Consider the following 20,392-nt stretch of genomic DNA (forward strand, 5'->3'; position numbering starts at 1 on the left):
TTTGGATTACCGGCATTTAAACTCACATTGCCGGTTGTGTGCGGTACAAAATACTCATAGTTCGGCTCTCGTAGATAGTCTTGTGAGAAAACGTTTCAAAACTACGCTCGACTTATCCAATGGCTTTTATTGCCATAACCTGGCCCCTCTTAGTTATGAGTGGACAGCATTCACCTCGGGTGGTAAACAAAAATTGTTCAAGAGGCTCCCGATGGGCTATAAGAACAGCCCTGGAGTTTTTGCCGCTCGCGTGGTCTCTCTCTTGGAGATGGTAGACCCGGAAGCGTACTCGTATGTTGATGACATCTATCTGACAGACGACGAGTTGCTTCCACACCTTGCTCGTGTGGATAACATAGTGACTATGTTTGCAGACTTCGGTTGCAAGTTTAACTTCAAGAAGTCCCACATTGCTGAATTTACAGTGTTGTTCTTGGGGTACGAACTCAATAATGAAGGTCGAGGCTTGGCACCGCAGTTCCTTGAGAAATGCACAAACCTTCGTATCCCCACGACACTGAAAAAACTACAATCCTTGCTGGGTTTTCTGAATTTCGGTCGATCCTACATTCCTGATTATGCCCAGCGTATCAAGACGCTTTATGCCTTGATACAACCAACTTATACCAGATCTTGCTGGCTGCCAGAGCACTTGATGCATTATATACTTTGCAAACTGATCTTCTTACAGCTAAATATCTAAAAACTCATGACAACCACACCAACCTGGTCATTAGAATTGTTCCAGGCGCGGAAGGGTTCACGTACTTAACGTTCAATGAGGGTGACACAGTCCCCATTGCGTACAAATCTCATCTGTACACTTCGGCTGAGCTGCGATTTTCCACTGTTGAAAAAGTCTTAACAGCAGTTCAGATGGCGATCCTGAAAGAACGAGCGCTATCACAGGGAAAACGCATGCTGGTGGTAACACCGTTTCCTGCTCTCGAAGCAGTCACTAAAGCTAGTGTACCAAATTCCAAAGCTTTGCATCCAAGGTGGATACAATGGGCGACCTCCTTAGCTTCGCCTGACGTCGAATACATCTTTGACGTGGCGTTGCAGACTCAAGAGAGTTTGGAGTATGAATTTGTTCATCCTGCTCCACAGTCATTGCGCCCCTTTGAGGAATACCATTGTGTCATATACACTGACGGGTCGGCGCAACCCGCAACTGGATCAAGGCACGCTTATTCAGCGGCTTGCGCAATTGTAGTCGGTACTTTCGTGAATGGAGAGTTCAAATCTGATGCAGTGCATACGCAGTCATTGGGTGATTGTACCGCGCAACTGGCGGAGCTTCGTGCTCTGGTGCTTGCACTTGAGTTTGCTGATCACAGAGTCACTACTCTTATAGTGAGTGACTCTTACTATTGTGTTCAATCTTACAACGACAATTTACTTTTTTGGATTATGAATGTTTTTCGTGATTCCAAAGGTAGCGCAGTGAAGCATAAAACGCTTTGGGCTCGAGTGTCGGAACTCAAAGTGAGTCTGCCACTTGTGGATGTAATTCACACTCTTGGTCACCAACGAGTTGGTATCCATGCTGTCGGTAACAGTTTGGCTGACGAGGCAGCTAAAACAGCAGTGGCGACATATTTAGTATCAGCAGTTACAAGATCAAAATCTTAGATAGATGCAGACATCTTAGCAGCTATAGCTGCTTCTGAGACAAGGACAAACTTCCCTAGAGGTTTCCCTTCTCGATACCATTATCACTTAAGTCCTGATAACGTCCCATTAGTGAGGATTAACGACGTTGGTGATAGATTGATCCCCAACGCAGACTGCAGACCAAATTTGATAACAGCTGCCCACGAAGGTGTTGCGTCTGCGCATGCTGGAGTGTCAGCAACTGTGTCTCTTTTGCAGCAACGTTACTGGTGGTACGGTTTGTATAAACAAGCGCGGGCTTATGTCCTTAATTGTGACATTTGCCAGCAGATCAAACCCTCTTCTGTTGCGCGTCCACCTCCAATGCAGCTGCATATATCTAATCAACCACTAGCGTGTGTTTATTTAGATCACTGCGGTCCTTTTACCTCTGATACTGCGTACAAGTACATCTTGGTTGCAGTGGATTCGTGCACACGTTTTCTGTGGGTGTGGCCACAAAGGAGTGCTGATGCCAGGACTGTCATCAAAGCATTGCGTGTCTTTATAGGGAGTTTTGCGTGTGGTACCCTTCACTCTGATCAGGGCCCGGCGTTCGCCTCTAAGGCGTACAAAGAAGCAATGAGAAGTTTGGGGGTCCAAGTCAAATTTTCGTCTCCATACCGGCCTGAGGGCAATAGTGTTGTGGAACGGATGAACCGTGACCTAAAGCTATCGTTGACAGCCAAGGTGTTAGGTACAGGCCGGAACTGGCTTGCCCACTTGTATGACGTCCAACGTGCACTTAATAATCTCCCTAGGAGGTCTCTGGGTGGGCGGACCCCGTACATGATGCTCTTTGGAGTGAGAATGTTTGTTCCGGACCCTGATGGTCTAGACATGGCGGCGGCTGCCGCGCCTTTTGACCTCGATGACCACTGTGCTGTATTACAGAATCTACAAGAAGCAAGAGACACTCTAGCGAAGGAACACGTGCCCTCTACATCTGAAGAAGCGCTCCTGATTCCGGTGGTCGGCTGGCTGCCTCGAGTTGGTGATCTGGTCCGTGAGAAGGTGGAGAACAAGAAGGAGTTTGGCCCCTCTTATCGTGCACCAGTCCCGGTGCTTGGAGTATTGGGTACACGTACAGTTGTTTTACCACCACTTCCTGGTCGCAAGGAAAACAGGTACATTTCAATTGAAAATGTCAAGCTACACAGGGTGGCCGATTCTCCATAGTATGACACCTTCGGTTTCCTGCCCTTCAATGCTGAGAAACTCTGTTGTGTTGCCACCCTCTATCATCGTGCCTGAAGTTTCCATTGGGATGCATACAGTTTCAGACCTGCCTGTGCCTCCTTCTGCTGGTGGTTTGCCTGGTGATCCGGAGTATGCTTATCCTACAGAAGTCGCTTTGCCCCTATTGAATACAACAACACTTACCCAGTCACATTCTTCCTTTGAAACTGAATCATTGACTTCCACTGTCCCTTCCAAAATCTCTATATTTTTTGCCTGGTTCAAGAGAAATTTTTTGGTTGCACCTTGGACTTACATCTGGTTGGTGCTAATTTGTATTTTTTTATTCATGACAATTGGCTTTGTGGTAGTGTTTTTTAGACTTATCAATGGACACTACCTGAATGAGCGTTCTACAATTCAATTAATTGATGGAACTTTGGCCCCCCATTCCTCATCACACATCATGAAAAGAGACCAGACGTTTGTGAACATTACCGCCTGGCCTGTACGTGATGGGATTGCTTGGGATGCGGTGAACTTTCAAATTCATGGTCCCACAGAAGTTATTAATGTGCCAACTGTTTTCGTGTTTCTATGGGTGATGTAGTTAAACAAAACATCCGCTCAGATGATTGGGATGTACAAGCAATAGAAGCATTGTTTTCTGATTTAAAATATTATGCTGCATTTGATGCTGAAGATCTGTATTTAAATACTGCAAACTATGATGAGCAATTTTGTTTTCAACATTATGGCACACATTTCCTACACAGAGCAAATACTTTTCGAAATTTTGTTAATTTCACTCAATGGGAACATTGTCATGTCCCTATGCCCGGCAGCTCTGCCACTTTATTGAAAAAATTCACATACTTTTCGGATTTTAGTGTGTCAAACCCTGAGTCTTTTTATTTTAAGGTGGAGGTAGAACCCACTTCTAAGGTCAGACTGACACACACAAAATTATTATATTCCAAATCCTTTATGGATGAATTGGCTATTGGAGGTTATGACGTATGGAAAGCTACTATCGATCTTAAATCGGTTTGGGGAACTAAACCGTGGCAGGTACAAGGAACAGAAGCTTTGCATCGTGCCTGTCTTATCCCAAACCATATTTTATTTTTAAATTCGTCTATTTTTCAGACCACCTGTTTTGGATTGGCAATATCTAAAAAATTAATTTCCCCCTCGATCCCTGATCTGGGTGCTTATCCTGGTTGGGAAAATCACTCAGATCTGTCCCTTACTATGTTGCAGTCGCTTGTTTCCAATGGCACCTTCAATATTTCGACATTGAATCCTGAGGGTTGGTTGGTATGGCAAACAAGCTCAGATTCCTGTCAACGTCGGTTTCTGGATTTGACTCCAGGGTATACACAACTTAGGGTTGACCCTCGTTTTACATCTTCACACACAGTGACTACCTACTCTGTAGGTAAATTATGTCAGTCATGGCTGCAACATTCCACGTTAACTTCAGTTAAGCTTAATTTATCACGCTTAAATGACAAAATAGATTTAAATGATTTTATTAAGGGTCCTGCAAATGGCAGGTCTAAACGATGGGCTTATGCTATTTACAATGAAATCTGGAAATTGTCGCAAATTGAAGCTGCTTCTAGATTACGTGCTGTTGACCAGGCCAATATGGAAAAAGAATTGGCTGTGATAGATAATAGTATTAATACGTTGTCTTCTAGAATTTATACATTAGATAATATTGTTTCTTCTGTCGTAGACATTGTGCAAGATGATGTATCTGTGTTGTATCATGGTCAAAATCAGTTGCGTTCAATTATGCAGTTTGCATGGACATTGCAAACGTTAAAGGCAGGGAAAGTCCCTTGGGATTACATGAATATTTCATCATTGTTCCTTCCGTTTAATTTGACTGAAAAACAGCAGTTCATGTCCATGAAAGATGCAACTTATGCATTGCTGCACATTGAAAAATTAGAACCTTTACCTTTTTCTGTAGCTGAGTTAAATTCAGCCGTGTGGCTAATTCACGGATTAGTCACTTTACCGTTCAGTTTGTTCAAGTTTAGTTCGTGCATGAAACATTATGCCATCGGCAGATATGAACAACTTGGTGATGCATTTCTGCATGAAGTTTGGTCACTTCCGTTCACTTACAGATGCGTGCGGTATGGCAAGGAAGTTTACTTAAAAGGTGAAGAATGCAATTTCGCTCCTGATCACTCTGTGGTTTGTAGACATATACAATTACATGGCGCTTGCAATATACACGCTCCTAATTTAGCTTGTGGGGGCGATTCCAATGCCAGTTATAACGTCTTCTTTTAAGCTGCTTGCCAACGGTAGTTATTTGCTTTTAAATAGTGAAGCTTGCTGTGGGATGCTAGAGGGTATTCCTTTCATAGTGACTGTTTCACAAAAAGTAGTTTGCTGTAATAACGTCCTTTTCCCACCCCCGCAAGGCCGACTCGATATATCCATCTGGCCAGCGATTCCAACCTTGAACGCAGAGTTAAATAGGATGAGCAGAATAAGGGCTCTTTTGTCTAAAAAAGAGGTTGCGTTGACTTCGTCCCGTGAAACATTTCTTCTTAATGTTGCGAACACACGCACTGAGGTACAAGCTCTTTTAAATACCGACCTCCCCCTCCATTTTGGAACCTTGATTCAAACTATCTTTAATGCTTCGTCTACGACTGGCCTTGTTCATTTTTTTAAAATTGTGGGCTCGGGCCTCGTTACATCTTTCCAGACTGTTTTTGGTGTGATCCCCGCATTTTTACATTCTATTTTTTCGAGTGTCTTCGGAAGTTTCCCCTTGCTCCTCGCTTTGGTGGCTGGGATCCTCTTGTTGATTTGCGCACTTCGGTATGGCTGCACACCGGGAGTTGCAAGACAGAATGCTATGCTTGCTCCATCTTCGTAACCGGATGCTTGATTTCTACGGCACCTTACCACTGGCGGTATTAAGCGTCAAGTATGGATTGTCTTTCCGGTTTCCCTTTTTTACGTGTGTGCAACCTGTTTTTCATTGCCTAGATTGTCCCTTCCAATGGGCTCTGGACTTGTGCCTGTCAAACTTGGCGTCACCTGACCCGGATTTTGATGAACTAATGTGTCCCTTAGTGGCTCATGAATTTGATTGTTCTGGTGTCGGGTTTATGGCTTTGGGCGCTGCACACGGAGTCCTTGGAAACAGGGATATCGGAGAGGCAGCTATTGATTTCCCTGAAAGGAGTTATATTGAGGAGACTGACAGTTGTCCTATCATGGTGCTGGATGCTCCGATACTTGATGAACATGTGTGTTCTTTTCCCTTGCTCAATTGGATGGCAGATACTTTTGCGGAACGCTCCAATGATTTCCTCTTGGAATCAGTTGCAACTTACGGTGCATATACCTTCATGGATTGACTGATTGACATTGTCACTCCGGGGTGCATCCAGGAGTGTTAATTTTCTACGAAAGGTTTGTTTATTTTTTTTATATATCATTTTTCATTTTTTAAACGAATTCTTTTTTTATTATTCTCGGACGTTACACTTACCTTATATGGACTTATAGTTCATGCCATTGGTTCCGTTCTAAATCACTTGAACTCTGCGTTCTTGATAAGTGTGTCCCTATTGGTTAGTGCTCCGATCATGGGGGGGTGTGAGATGGATTAAGCCACGCCCTATTTACAACACTAAGTTAGCATAAACGAGATCATTTTTAGCAAGCAAGCTTGTCGTTTCTGCTGCGCTGCATACAACACTGTTGTTATGTGTTATTCATTTTAGAAATGCTGACTCGACTTTGCCTTACAGGATAACAAACTGTTGTTTCACATTCTTAACCGTGAAATGTGCCCTTGGTCTGTACATCATGCAAAGAACGCGTCTGGGTCACTAGAAGGTACAGAGTGTTGTGTTTAGATTGATCGTACCACTTGTTAGACATATCATGCATACAGCTGCCAATATCTGAAGGACAAGCGTCTGTAATATTGCAGAACAGATTGGTTTTACATTCATTCGAACAGAAGAGCTGATGCATGCGGTAGCTGATCCTTTGATGTGATTCTACTAAGCTGATCTATACGGTATGGGGTCCCCCCTGTTAGCCTAAGAGACCTTCTAATAGTCTAATAATAATAATGTATTAGATTATAGTGAAAGGAGTGTGGCCGTATACCACTGTCATTAATAGTATGATTGCTCCTTTCATTTTATATGGTATTGTAATAATGCTTATGGTTCTGATCTGTACTGTTAGTCTGCTAGTGTTAGCCAAAATACTGCATCTTAGGACGCGAGGTTTATAAAATAAACTCTTTAAACTTTACCGTGTCTGTATTATTATGTTGTGGACTAACAAATAAGTACGAACAGGTATTTCGGATTCCCACCACTCCTGAGAAATATCTAAGTCGCTTGTTCTGGTTTGTCTATACATTGGGACCACCTAGCTAGATCTAGGTTAACGAATGGGATACTAAGCTAGTCGGATAAGGGGTTCTGGGTTCTGAGGGGAGTTTTCTGGTACACCACAATTCTCTGAGGTCCTGGTCTCCTGCGCATAGTTCTGTGCAAAAGCAGAATCCCTGCAACAAAACAACTACCCATAAATCGGCCCCCCTAGGCATAAAGGCCAAGGGCTGGTGCTGGAGAAGGGAGCAGTTCCTCAACTACAGGAGTGCCCCCTACCCCCGCATGAAAATCTAGTAGTTGGGGGGGGGGGGGTTCAAAGTATGAGCCAATTGGAATTCTGGGCAAAACTGCCATAATTAGACCCATGATAACCATGTTGTCCTCTATTGAAGAAAGGTTACTTAGTCTGGAGCAGTCAAACGCTCGGTAGCACACTCGAAGTCTGTAGTGCAAAAAAGGGGTGAGCTTGAGGAGGTAGGTAGCGGAGGTAGTAGAGGTAGCAGAGGCGGGCCCACAGAAATTAATTCCAAGAGAATCCCTGCTCCGAGAGTGCCACAGAATTCGCATGAACCGGACACTCTGTCTACAACTAATTTGGAGATGAGAGCTGCGGTCCAGACAGATAGTTCTGCATCTTCCCAACAGAGACGCCAGGTCTCTTTAGCTCCTGGTCAGCCTGAGAACAGAAAGGAGGAGGGTATTGTAGGTGTGCATGTACAGCTTAAGCAGAAGAACTGGGATGAAAATTCTGATAAGTCAAACACTGTGAAACAGAAGGGTAATAATCCAGCAAAACAAAACATGGAGGGAAGTTTCATATCTGAGCCAAGGCAGATGCATCTCCCCCCGCAAGCCAACCCTTGCACCATTGTTCCTACTAACGTACCTAGACTTCCTCATGGAAAACTTGAGCACTGGTCCACCCTGAAGAACAGGGTGTTACACTTTGTGGCAACGGAGACAGGGTATGCAGATATATTGTTCTCAGAATTTAAGATGAAACGCCGCATTCCGTGGGTTGGAGGTTCTCCTAAATCATTGCATGGGGATTATGTCGTGATTTCCTTTAGGTCTCCAGATTTGGTGAGGAGCATACTAGACACGATCAGTCACTATCGAGTCAGGAAGGGCGGGATAAGCGTGGTTCACCTAGGCTTTTTCTATCACCCTGCAATGACCCCCAAGTTTGTACCAATGATAGAGAATATCAGAGGTGCTCGTCAACAGAGATTTGGTATTCCAACATCTAACTTCTTTGAGCCCCTCTACAGTATGGATGTGGTTGATTGACTGAAGCCATCTGCTGATATAGTTGGATATTGGGGTGAACAAAGTAAATCTAACCATCTGGACCCATCTCCACAGGTTGAGTTACACCCGCGAGTGGATTCAGCGGGGGTTATACCTTTCAAAAGAACAGAGGAACACATATATGTGAGATACCATCATGAGAACTTAGCCCCCGTACTAGAACAGAATGAGGATAATAAAGGTCTATTGGTGCCATCTAGTTCAGATGTTATTATTGAAGTAGGGTCGACTTCCATTAATTCGTTATCCAACCAGATTGCTACTACTACCTCTGTTGTTACGTGGAATATATCAGGCTTATGCTCAAAGGTACAGAATCCCGTTTGGGTTGGTTTCATAGAGAATATAGATATCCTCTGTCTGCAGGAGACTTGGGCAATAGAACCCATCCATATAAATGGTTTTAGGACATATCACACTCAGGCAGTGAAGGCTATGGGAGGAAGGTCAAAAGGTGGTAACTGCACTTATGTTTCCAACATAATACCCCTAGGCAATATCTACTTTCATGAGGGGGATTGTTATTATCATCTGGTAGAATTAGTATTAAATGCAATTAATCGCCTCATATTGATCAACTTATATAATAATGCTCCCCAAGATGCCTAAGGAGTAGTGGTAAAGAATATCAAGGAGGTTTCTAAAGGTTTATGCACTGTGGAAGGTAAAGGTACTATGTTTCTGTTGATGGGAGATTTTAATTGTACCCAATGTAACTATACTGATAACAGAAGGTGTGGTTTATTCATTGGGTAGGATTATAGCACCCATTTTACACACTCCAAAGCAGGGGATTTATTTAACGAACTCATCTTCGGTATGGATCTCGCCTATGTCAATGAATTGCTGGCTACACTGCACTGCAACTCCCCCACTTTTAATGGGAGAGGGTTTGCAACAACAATTGACCTCACGCTCTCATGCGCACGTGGTCGCTGCCTTTGAAGTGGGTGATATTGCTAAAAGCAATCACTTCCCCCTCTCCATAAAGCTTAAGTTACCAATTTGTAGATCCAAAAAGTTTACAAACACTACTTCATTGCTGGGGAATGTAGTACTGGGAAAAACGAATGGTTATACACTAAAATGGGATAAGGTGGATGCGGATCTGCTGACCAAAAACGTGATAGTGAATTGCTGGTCTGCTCTGGATATTTGCCTGGGTGAGGCTGTATCCGATGTTGCTATTGTTCATTCCTTTAATGATATTACGAGGGAGGTAAAAAACGTGTTAACAGTGCAACAAAGGAACAGATCAACATCTCCCGGGTGGTTTAATGGAAAATGTACCAGGGCCTATGCTAGTTTAAAGAAGGAATTGCATAAACAACCGAGATCACCATCTAAAATTAGGCAAGCTAGATTAGAATATAGAGGGGCAATAAAAGGAAGAAAGCAAACACTGAGCAACGAAGCCTGGGATTCCCTACACAATGCGGCCCAGCGGAAAGACTCTGCTGCATTCTGGAAGGTCTTGAGGACCCCCTTGTTATCTTCTAGTAGTGGCCCTTCTGTCAAAGTAGCAATTGCGGAAGAAAAATGGATTAGCCACTTCTCAATGGTGTACAATGAGCAGAGAAATACTGGGCGGCAATTTGATGATGGTGCACTAAGTAGTGGCACCGGGATTGATCTGGAAATCACCTTGTAAGAGGTGAGTAGGGCCCTGGCTAGTAGTCTGGGTGGCAAAGCCCCAGGACCTGATGGGGTTCCTGTCGATATGTTTAAATTCAACGTTTCTCTTTGGGGGCCCATCTTAACTCAGGTTATTAATGCCAGCATTAAGTCTGATCTCCCATCAACGTGGGTGCATTCAACAATAATCCCAATTTATAAAAAATGCGATCGCCAAGACCCAGGATGTTATAGACCGATCTCCGCCCTGAACTCCATAGTCAAAGTGGTACGGAGGGTCATCCTGGAGCGCCTTCAAAACTGGGCAGAGGATAGTCAGATAATGTCAGATCTGCAGTATGGTTTCCGTGCTGGTTTAGGCACAATAGAACAGAGTCTGAATTTGCCAATTTTGGTTGGCAAGTACACCAGAACAAAAAAAGGAAGTCTTTTCTTGGCTTTTGTAGATCTTACCGCGGCCTTTGATTCAGTTAGACATCACAGGCTGTGGGAGGTCCTTGAGACGGTCAGGGTTTATCTACAAATTATTATGTTTTTAAGACGACTGCACTGTGGAGCTACGGCAAGTGTTCGGTATGGGCTGAAGGGAGAATGCACGCAAGCTTTCCCAATCAAGAGAGGGGTCAGACAAGGTTGTGATCTGGCCCCTTTCCTTTTTAATCTTGATATCAACAGATTAGAAGAAGCATTACTCATGCAGGGCAATGATTTTCCGCAAGTAAACAGTCGGCCCATTCCCGCACTCCTTTATGCGGACGATGATGTGTTATTGGCAAGTACGCAAAATGGCCTGAAGAGAGTTCAGGATAGCTTCAGTGTATTTATGAACGATTTAGGTCTTAAAAGTAACATTGCGAAAAAATATGTCATCAGATGTAGGCAAGGCACCCAGAAGACCTGAGAAATGTTTCTGGATTGGTAGAAGGGATCAACAGCAAAAAACTTTCTCTATCTAGGTATACTTTTTAATCAACATGATTCTGCTAAAAAGCTGGCATTTTCTAGATCAACCACAGCTCTAGTAACATTTGCAAAACAATTAGGTGGGAAACCATCCTCAGAACTCCTACAAATATATAAGGCAAAATGTATCAGTATGGTAACTTATGGGGCTGGGGTGTGGGGTTTTGCAGATGCCACCCCGATACAAATAATTGAAAATGCTTTCATAAGGTATATTTTATCCGCACCCCCCAAGACCTCCTCATTTATTTGTCATAAAGAGCTGGGTCTACACTATATGTCTGACCTAGTAAAAGTAGAGCCAATACTCTTATGGCACACAGTTTGGTGTAAAGACCAAACAAAATTAATTAGGGAGATTTTGAAAGATGCACTGAGGTTAGAGGGGACTCTGCGGATACCCTGGATTAAATACATTCACAATTTTATGAATGACCTGGGGCATCCAGAGTACTATTTAAATCCAATATCAATGCTGGAGATTCCCAGAAAGATCTTAAATAAAGATTGTCTCCAGTTAATGGAAACAAGCAGAATGATAGGGGAAATTTCAAACAAAATCACTGTGAGGCAACATCAGCTGACACGTACAACCTTAGGGATGGAGCCTTACCTATCATTTGTATCTGGAACATTTGATAGATTCCTTTTAATTAGGTTTAGACTGGGAAATATTCATAGATTAACATCTTTGCCGAAAATGAACGACTGGTCACGCAAACTAATACCGTGGCCTTGCGATAAGATCTCAGACCAGTCGACCATGCATGTAGTTTTATTCTGCAAATTTTATATGGAGCCAAGGAAAATTTGGATTGTACCATTTTTAAAGGATTTAGGGCTTAGGCTGTGCCACCAGGCCATGCTCTCACTCCTGCGTCTGGAAAATGAGCACATAGCGTGGAGAATAACAACGTTTTTTAAAAAGGGGCTACAAATCAGGAAATCATTTATTATGAATTTGTAAACTTTATAACTGAGGATGATATCTGTTTCTCTTTTTTTATATGTATAATGTTGTAAATATTTTGAATTGAACTGTATTTTATTATAACTATGTGCTTTTATGGCTGTATTGTAAAACAGCCAAATAAAGCTTTCCTTGACTGACTTGACTGACCAAAACTAAAGAAATCCAGTGTAGGGAACTGGAGATATGATTTTTTTAAAGAATAACCACTTTATAATACCTCAAAACCTATAGCACCACTGTGGGACATCTGTTCACGTTTGACTGTGACAAAGTCAAAGTTTGAGGCCGACAGCGAAGGAGCCCTGGTTGCAATGATACACTAAGAGGGAGGCCCTGATCAAAATTTTGGCAAGGCAACTAACCTTAAATTGTGACTGGGTCACAATTGAAGGTGGCCGGCTTGACCCTCGAAGTCAGGTTGGGCACTCAATGGAGCATTTCCTCCAAAACTTCCACAAAGTTCTACATTTTCAGGAGGTGCTTCCTAAAGGTCTCCTTTAAGGTTGAAATTGTCCAACTCACCAGTACATAGGTCTGGAATCTCCTAGATGGTCTTTGGGATGTCTGGACCACAATTTCCACAATGCACCTTGGCAATTCCTTAAAAGTTCACTGTACGCACTCCAAGATGGGTACCCCTGGTGGAGATGATGCAGGTGTGCTCTGTTAACCTGTAGCTTGCAGGGATTACAAGCATGAAGCAAGCCACAGTCCTTAGAACTGTAGTACCAGATTGTACAGCAGGCAGAGCCATTCAGAGTGCAGGACTTTGGGTTTAAATCCAGATTCCTGCAGGACAGTCCTTATATTCCTTGTAGATTTGGGTAGCAGATCTGAGAAACTATGCAGCTCTCACATATTTATTCAGTGGTCTGGAGTGACAAGCAAGGGGTACCCCTGTCCAATGAGGTGCTGGGTGCCACCCAAAAGCAAGACAACTTCCTCCAAAGTGTGGCATGTGCTTGTCCCACAAAGCACTGCACTTCCAAAATCCAACATGGATGATATATCTCAAAAGGTGTAAGAGCTTGATAAACCAATCCATAGTGTGGCTCATTTCCATAAGCTCTTCTCCCCCTGACCTCTGCAAATTCCTGTCCAAAGCTTGCCATCTGGCAGGGGCACGGGATGTGAGGAACAAACGCGTGGCTTTCCTTTCTGATCTGTTCATTCCTTGAGTTCAGTTTGATTTACCCAGTCCCCTCTGCAGGACACATCCTCCGCCTAATCAGAGCAGCCTGGCCAAGCCTGCTAAGGATTACCAGTCAGCAGAGACCGATAGAAGGCTGGATTTTGGCTTACAGAAGAGAACGCTCCATAACTTCTCTTCTGTACAAGCTATGATAAATTCAACAGCACCAGTCTTGTAAGTTGTTGACTTATATTTGGCTTCCTTTCCTATCAATGGTTATATCAACCTAAAATATTGCAATGTTAGCCTATGGAGCTCAGTATTTACAATGGGAGAAAAATTACATGGGCAGATTTTCCCTTAACAAGGGCAAATACAACATCTTTTATAAGGTCCTGGTTTACAGTTACCTGCCCCCTCTCCCCTGGTACAAATTAGGTAGATTATCTTTAAAAATGCATGTACCACCAAAGTCAAGTTTGCACGCAATTACATTTTAAAGGCAGTCTGCAAAGCCTGGTTGCCTTTAAAATAACAGCAGGCACTCAGCAGTGCACAAATGCAACTGCAGGAAATCTGCTAGGCCTCTAAACGTCCATGCCCTATCATATACTAGGGACTTATAGGTTCTATAAATACCAATGGTGAAAGGCAGGACTGCTGTTAAAGGACAGAAGGTGAACAGCAGCACAAGCATGCAAGAAATCTGCCGGTCCTCTAAACCTCCATGTCCCATTATATACTAGGAGCTCACAGGTAGATTGCACCCCCTGTCCCTATTATCTACTAGACACTTATAGAGTCTGTTATTGCCAATTGTAAGTGTACCCAATTACATGTACCTTTTTACACATAGCACTGACCCTGGGCCTGCTTAGCAGAGGCCAAGCTACAATAAGAGTCTGTTACCACCAGTATCCTTTAGCAACATATGGAGGTGAACAGGGCAAAAGGATGACTTTCTAGCAAGGCCTCATTGGAATTATGAGATGTTATACACATCCCTCCAACTTTAAGGAGAGCCATCACTCTAAAACTTATAAAACACAGCCTAAAACCAAGGGATGGTAGAGCAGTTTTCGTGATAGAGACATACAAATCCTTTCAGACAGAGGTATTCTATTCATGGATTGTATTCCTAGAATCAAATCCAGTAACACAAGTGTTTCACTTCTTTAAAGGAGATGAACCACCTGAGGAATATATTCTTTATGAGGATATTGAAATTCCACTCACATACATACCTGGAGCATAATCTCTGGTTTAGAGGCACCCTAAAACAACACAAAAACATTACCAGGCTCGGTCTACTAGGTAGACCAGGAGCAACATGGCCGATACTAGCCGGCTACACACCACATCCTGACATTGAAGAGATGTCAGGCGAGGAATTACGTACTCAACTACAAGGGTTAATAAAACATTACAAACAATTAATCCAATAGGTCATGGGGACTTTCACAGTCCAACCACCATTAACCATTTCAAATCAAACGCCTCAACAGGGGAATACACTAAAAATAACTCCACAGACTTTAATCGCAGTCGTGGGTAAAATGCCCACAAAGCGTGAACAAATTCCATTCTGGATAGCTCACAAGATTACTCAAATCAAAGCAGTATTTCCTAATACTAGCCCTTATGAGTAACACAGAATACTGACAATCTGTTTACCAATGGGGATCACACCACAACTGGAAGACTGCACTACTTGGGGCACAGTTTTTGCTGCCATCTATACTAAAACACATAGGGGCAGATTTACAAACCCCTTGAACCACTTTTGCGTCACTTTTAACATGGTACAAGTGATACAAAGTGACGCATGGGCTTGTAAATCTGCCCCATGGTGTTACATCAATTGCAGTAATACCAGCTGTCCTCAAACAAATTCAAAACGAATACGGGGCAGAGCCTGCTCTGAATTTAGGTATGAAATTACTGAAAAACTTCCACCAGGTCCCAACAATAATATTATCTAGTATTAAAGGGGAGCCAGCATCAGTGGCGATCCGCCAGCGCTTAAGGGAATTTGATGTAACAGAACATCAACAAGAACTACTCAGAATAATAGAACAATCTTACACTAAATTAGGCATATACAGTTTGGGTGAAAAACCTTTGAAGCCACAACTGTCTGAAGGTCCTGAGAAGGACTCTAGTAAACAAAATCCTACATCTTCTAAAAAGAAGTGGGGAACTAATAAACAAAATCCAAAAGAAAAACGTTCTCAATCCCGAGTTAGGTCTCCTCAACAGGAGCCCTCTGAAAGGAGGTATAACCTCAGGAATAGAGATAATTTGAGAAAACCTGACTGGTATCAGGATACTGATACTCTTTCCTCTCGTACCTTTCAGATATCGTCACAGACATCAGAAAGAAGAGGATGGTCAGATCACAAAGAGGAACGCGTCAAGTCCAGAGACAAACAGCACATTCAGAAAAATAAATCAAAACCGAATTCACCAAAAAGAAGGTAGCAGGTCTGAAGATCAGACATGCCGAGGATACTGAGAACACAGCTCAAGAACGGAGAATGGACTCAGACAATGCTGGATGGTGCAGCAGAAGTAACAATAGCTCGCCAGAACCTGAAGGAACTTCTGGAGATAGTGGACTTGAATGAGTACATCGCAGTAGAGACTGTAGACACCAGGGTTAGTACTCCACAAAGGTTGTATGAAATAACACTCCAGATTGAGGGAGACATTTCAAGAAAAGTTAAAACACTCTTTTGGGAGAAACTTTCAAGGGGTTATGATATACTTCTAGAAGAACAGGACTGGCCACCAGAATTTGTCAGGGAGTGCCCACATGGCGAAGACATCATTATGCCAACCTTCTCCAACCATATTCCAATTCTCCTAAAATATACTTATGCCAGGAAATGGGCAGTTGCCCAAGCCCCAGCATTATACAAAAATCATGTAGGATGGGATAAGGAATCAACTCACCACAAAATACAACTACAAAATCAACCAAGTGCACAAAGGCAGTACCCAATAAAGCAAGAAGCTAAAAAACTGGTCAGGGAGATCTTAGATCAACTTGAATACCAAGGGGCGATTGAAACATACACCTCCTCAATGAACAATCCTTTGTTTCCTGTACCCAAACCAGATAATACATATCGTCTAGTTTTGGATTACAGAAACTTGAACACTTGTTCTAAAACATTTGCAGTGCAAAATGCACATAGTACAGCATCAATGAATAACATTGTGCATAAAAAATATAAAACAACATTAGACATTTCAAATGGTTTCTTTTGTCAAAACATAGCACCTGAAAGCAGGTACTTAACAGCATTCTCAATAATGGGGACCCAGCGTCAACTTTTTAGACTCCCACGAGGATTCAAGAACAGCCCGGGGTTATTCTCAGCAAGGGTAACTGCGGGGCATATCATCAAGGGGCCGCAATAAAATTATCGCCGCTTTAGCGTCCGTTTTTGGGCGAAAAGCGGCGATAATTTTATTGCTCTATTAGCAAGGACACGCTAGCGCGTGTTTCCTTGCCTTAGCACCCGGCTTCTTTCCGCCTAGCCTTGCATCGCTAATGAGATGCAAGGTAGGCGTGCCATGTAAAACTGCATTGTAAAATATCGCTAATGGGCCTTCGAGATATTTACAAGGTGGGCCTCAGGATTTTTTCAGATGTTGGTTTTTGGCAAACGAATGTCTGCTAAAATCCTGACTTAGCTATACTTACCATTGGGGGTGGAAAGGATATTGCCGTTTTCCATGGAACATCGCTGGAAAACCAGCGATCTTCCATGGAAAACACGGCTATCGCTGGACAATTATCGCCATTGCGCTATGCGTTGTTAATACAGCACTAGCATGGCGATAATTTCCAGCGATAGGCGGCGATAATAAATCTCATGCTAAGAGCGGCCAGTGATAATTATCGCTGCCGCTTGATAATATGCCCCCAAGTTACTACAAATGTATGATGACGAGCCATTATCATATGTCGATGACATCTATCTGACAGACGATGAGCTAGATAGGCACTTGAACAGGGTGAATGCCATAATACTGGGCTTCGCCTTTGAGGGCTACAAATTCAACCTTAGAAAAATCCAGAATTGCCAACCTCACTGTCCTTTTCCTAGGATATGAGCTTTCAAGTGAAGGCAAAAGCCTGGCAGCTCACTTTTTAGAAAAAACGCTGAAAAACTTACAATCCATCTTGGGTTTTCTAAATGTTGGTAGAATTTACATTCTAAATTACGCCGAAAGGGTTAAACCTCTCTACGAATTAATTAAACCTGATTTTTCAACAAAACATTGGACACAGGAACACACAGGTATCCTGCGTTCACTCCAAGCTAACATGTTAACAACAAATTACTTACAAACACGCGAAAGTAAACGCAATTTGGTGATCCAAATAATTTCGGGTCAATGCGGATTCACTTATTTGACATATAATAAAGGTGAAAAAGTACCAATTGCATACAAATCAGATTTGTATACACAAGCAGAAATGCGCCTCACTTGGACAGAAACAATACTGACAGCAGTTCAAACCGCTGTCGCAAAAGAAAGGACACTAGCTCAGGGAAACGCATTATTGTCGTGACTTCAGTACCGGTCTTAGAGCCTGTTACAAAAGCGAACATCCCAAATGCGAAAGTATTACATCCTAGATGAATACAATGGGTTAATTCTCTTGCTGCAACGGATGTTGAATATGTTTTTGATCCTGATTTAAAAACACAGTCGTTCCTGCAATATGAACATGAATGTCCTCTGCCCACTGAAATTCTGCCTCTCGATTAGTACGAATTCATAATTTATACTGACGGATCAGCACAACCCGTTACAGGGAGTAAGCAAGCTTACAGTGCAGCGTGCGCAATCGTTAAATGTCGCATGCGCGATGGTAAATTCCGGCCAATGGTCAATAAAACTCAATCTCTAGGAGATTGTACAGCTTAGCGAGCTGAACTACAAACATTCAAACTGGCACTTGAAAATACGGATCGTTATCGGGTCCAGCAGAGTATCGATATCCGTTGGCATGACTGATGGGAGTGTTAAACAGATGTGTAGCACGCATTCTTCACCACAAAACAGGCAGCGTAGATCAGGTAAGATGCAATCTTGCCAGATTGGTCTAAATGACAGAAACCATGTTGCATTTACTTCCCGTAGACGAGGTATGCCCAAAAGTTGCACTATGAGCTCACAGCACTTCCGTTCTAGGAGAGCTTTCTCCAAGTTGCTGGGAGTGACGCCGGTGGATAGGCTTGTGTACAGATCTGCAGCCACTTCTATAGTGGCACATTGATACTCGAGTAGATAAAGCTGCACATATGTGGAAACATAGTGGCTTATTTATGAGCCCTTGCGTCACTTTTGCGCCACCGGTGCGTCACTTTTTGTGACGCATCGGCGGCCTAAAACATGCCTCCTGTTGCGCCCTATTTACAAAGGAATGCATATAAGCAGATGCGTCACTTTGTAAACACCTGCGCTACATTATACCTGCGTCAGGTTTAATGTATGCAGGGTGGGCGTTCCCACGTAAGTAAGCCTCGTAGAAGTGACGCAGTGAACTCTACAGGATTTCATTGTGCCACTTCTAGGGTGATAATGCGACAATAACTTACGCCTGCTCACAGCAGACGTAAGACTGATACATGCCCTTTCACATGGGGCGTGCCCCATGTAAAAGGACACATTGCTGGAGTTGCGTCACTTTTGTGACACACTCCAGCAATGCATCACTTTTACGCCTACAGATACATCAGAAATACTGACGCATCTGTAACTCCTTGTGACATGATGCGTCATACAGTAGATATGACGCATCCATCATGTCGCAAGGCGGTCACACTGAGAAGTGACGCATCACTGCTTTCACGCAGCGATGCGTCACTTCTCATAAATGATGCCCGTAGTGAGGGTTACCAGGAGCAGATATGCATTCAGTGCAGCTCAGAAAGATAGGGATAGAGCTCCATTGAACTGTGATCAGGGAATACAAGGTTTTTATGAATCACTCCAAATTACAGGTTTAAAACAAACAGGGGAATTCCATCGTGGGAGACAAGTGGCCTTAGAAGTGATTCTGCAGGTGAAATTACCAGGCAGTTAAATTTTTAAATTCTAAATCACAAATCAAACAAACAAAAAAACTGAACACAGTGCTCCGTGTTTCATGCAAAAGTTGATGACTGAAGTTAATGCGGTTTATGTTTAGAAAATGGTAACAAATGTGTATGTAATCTGCAGCAGAAACAGGGTATTCAATTCATATTTGCTTGAAGGGTTTGGAGGAGTTGGGAGGTTCCCTATGGTTTTCTGTATCCCTTAAGGTTTTGGATGTAAGGTCTAGTTGTTATGGTTCTGTGGATGTCCTCAATACATTATGGAAATCTTAAACTATGCATAAAGAACTTACCTCTGCTGCAGTCCAAGAAACCATTGAATCGAATCTCATGTAACACGCATTTTTATACTGAACCCAGCCGGCTTCACAGTTACCTTGAGCACACAAACATGTTTCCTGGGCACCTGCAATAACTGGCAGAGGGTAATGTATAGCAATAAAAATAGAAATGTAAGTAATTGTCAGAAAGATGGAGTTATTATTATACAAATTATGGCAATTTTCACAATTCTTTTTGTTTGCAAAATTCATTTTTGAAATGTATAAAGCCATTAGGTATTCATACATACACAAAGGAGCAACATTTCTCTAAGAATCTACCTACTCAGTGAAAGAAACAAGGAAAAAAAGATTAGCTCTGGGAAAGGAATGGGAGAGAGAGTGATGCGCAGGCAAGGAGGGAGTTGAAACCAAAAAGGGTGAAGGAGAAATATAGATGTCAGTGATCGAAAACCCTTATCATCTTAATGGCACTGTGATACAGTTCTATAGTACTATGTTAGCACAGGAGCATAGTGTTGCAATGTTACAGCGTTGCTTACGTAGAATAACTCTATCCACATTTTTGGAAATGTGCTATTTCTCTAGGATCACCCCAGAGTTTTGCCTTCAGTTGCTGAAGCCGTTTTTGTTGGCAAAAATACTCTGTGCACTTTACTCCTTTTGACCTTTTGTAAAGTGCTTGGGCTCCCTTCTCTAAACATGATAACATTGATATACCTGAGTGGCACATATATTTTACA

At 42.7% G+C, this 20,392-nt stretch overlaps 1 protein-coding gene across 2 annotated transcripts in view; it reads right to left on the reverse strand.

Moving 5' to 3' along the window:
* Nucleotides 1–20,392, reverse strand: part of LOC146854034 (C-type lectin lectoxin-Enh4-like) — a 138,741-nt gene that overhangs the window by 97,563 nt on the left and 20,786 nt on the right. For both annotated transcript variants that reach the window (XM_085651886.1, XM_085651887.1), the window contains exon 3: nucleotides 19,662–19,783. In XM_085651886.1, coding sequence (XP_085508012.1) covers nucleotides 19,662–19,783 — 122 coding nt within the window. The remainder of the gene's footprint in view (nucleotides 1–19,661; nucleotides 19,784–20,392) is intronic.

The sequence above is a fragment of the Triturus cristatus genome, chromosome 4_1 (genome assembly GCF_964204655.1).
Source record: "Triturus cristatus chromosome 4_1, aTriCri1.1, whole genome shotgun sequence".
In the NCBI taxonomy this organism is placed as follows: Eukaryota; Metazoa; Chordata; class Amphibia; order Caudata; family Salamandridae; genus Triturus; species Triturus cristatus.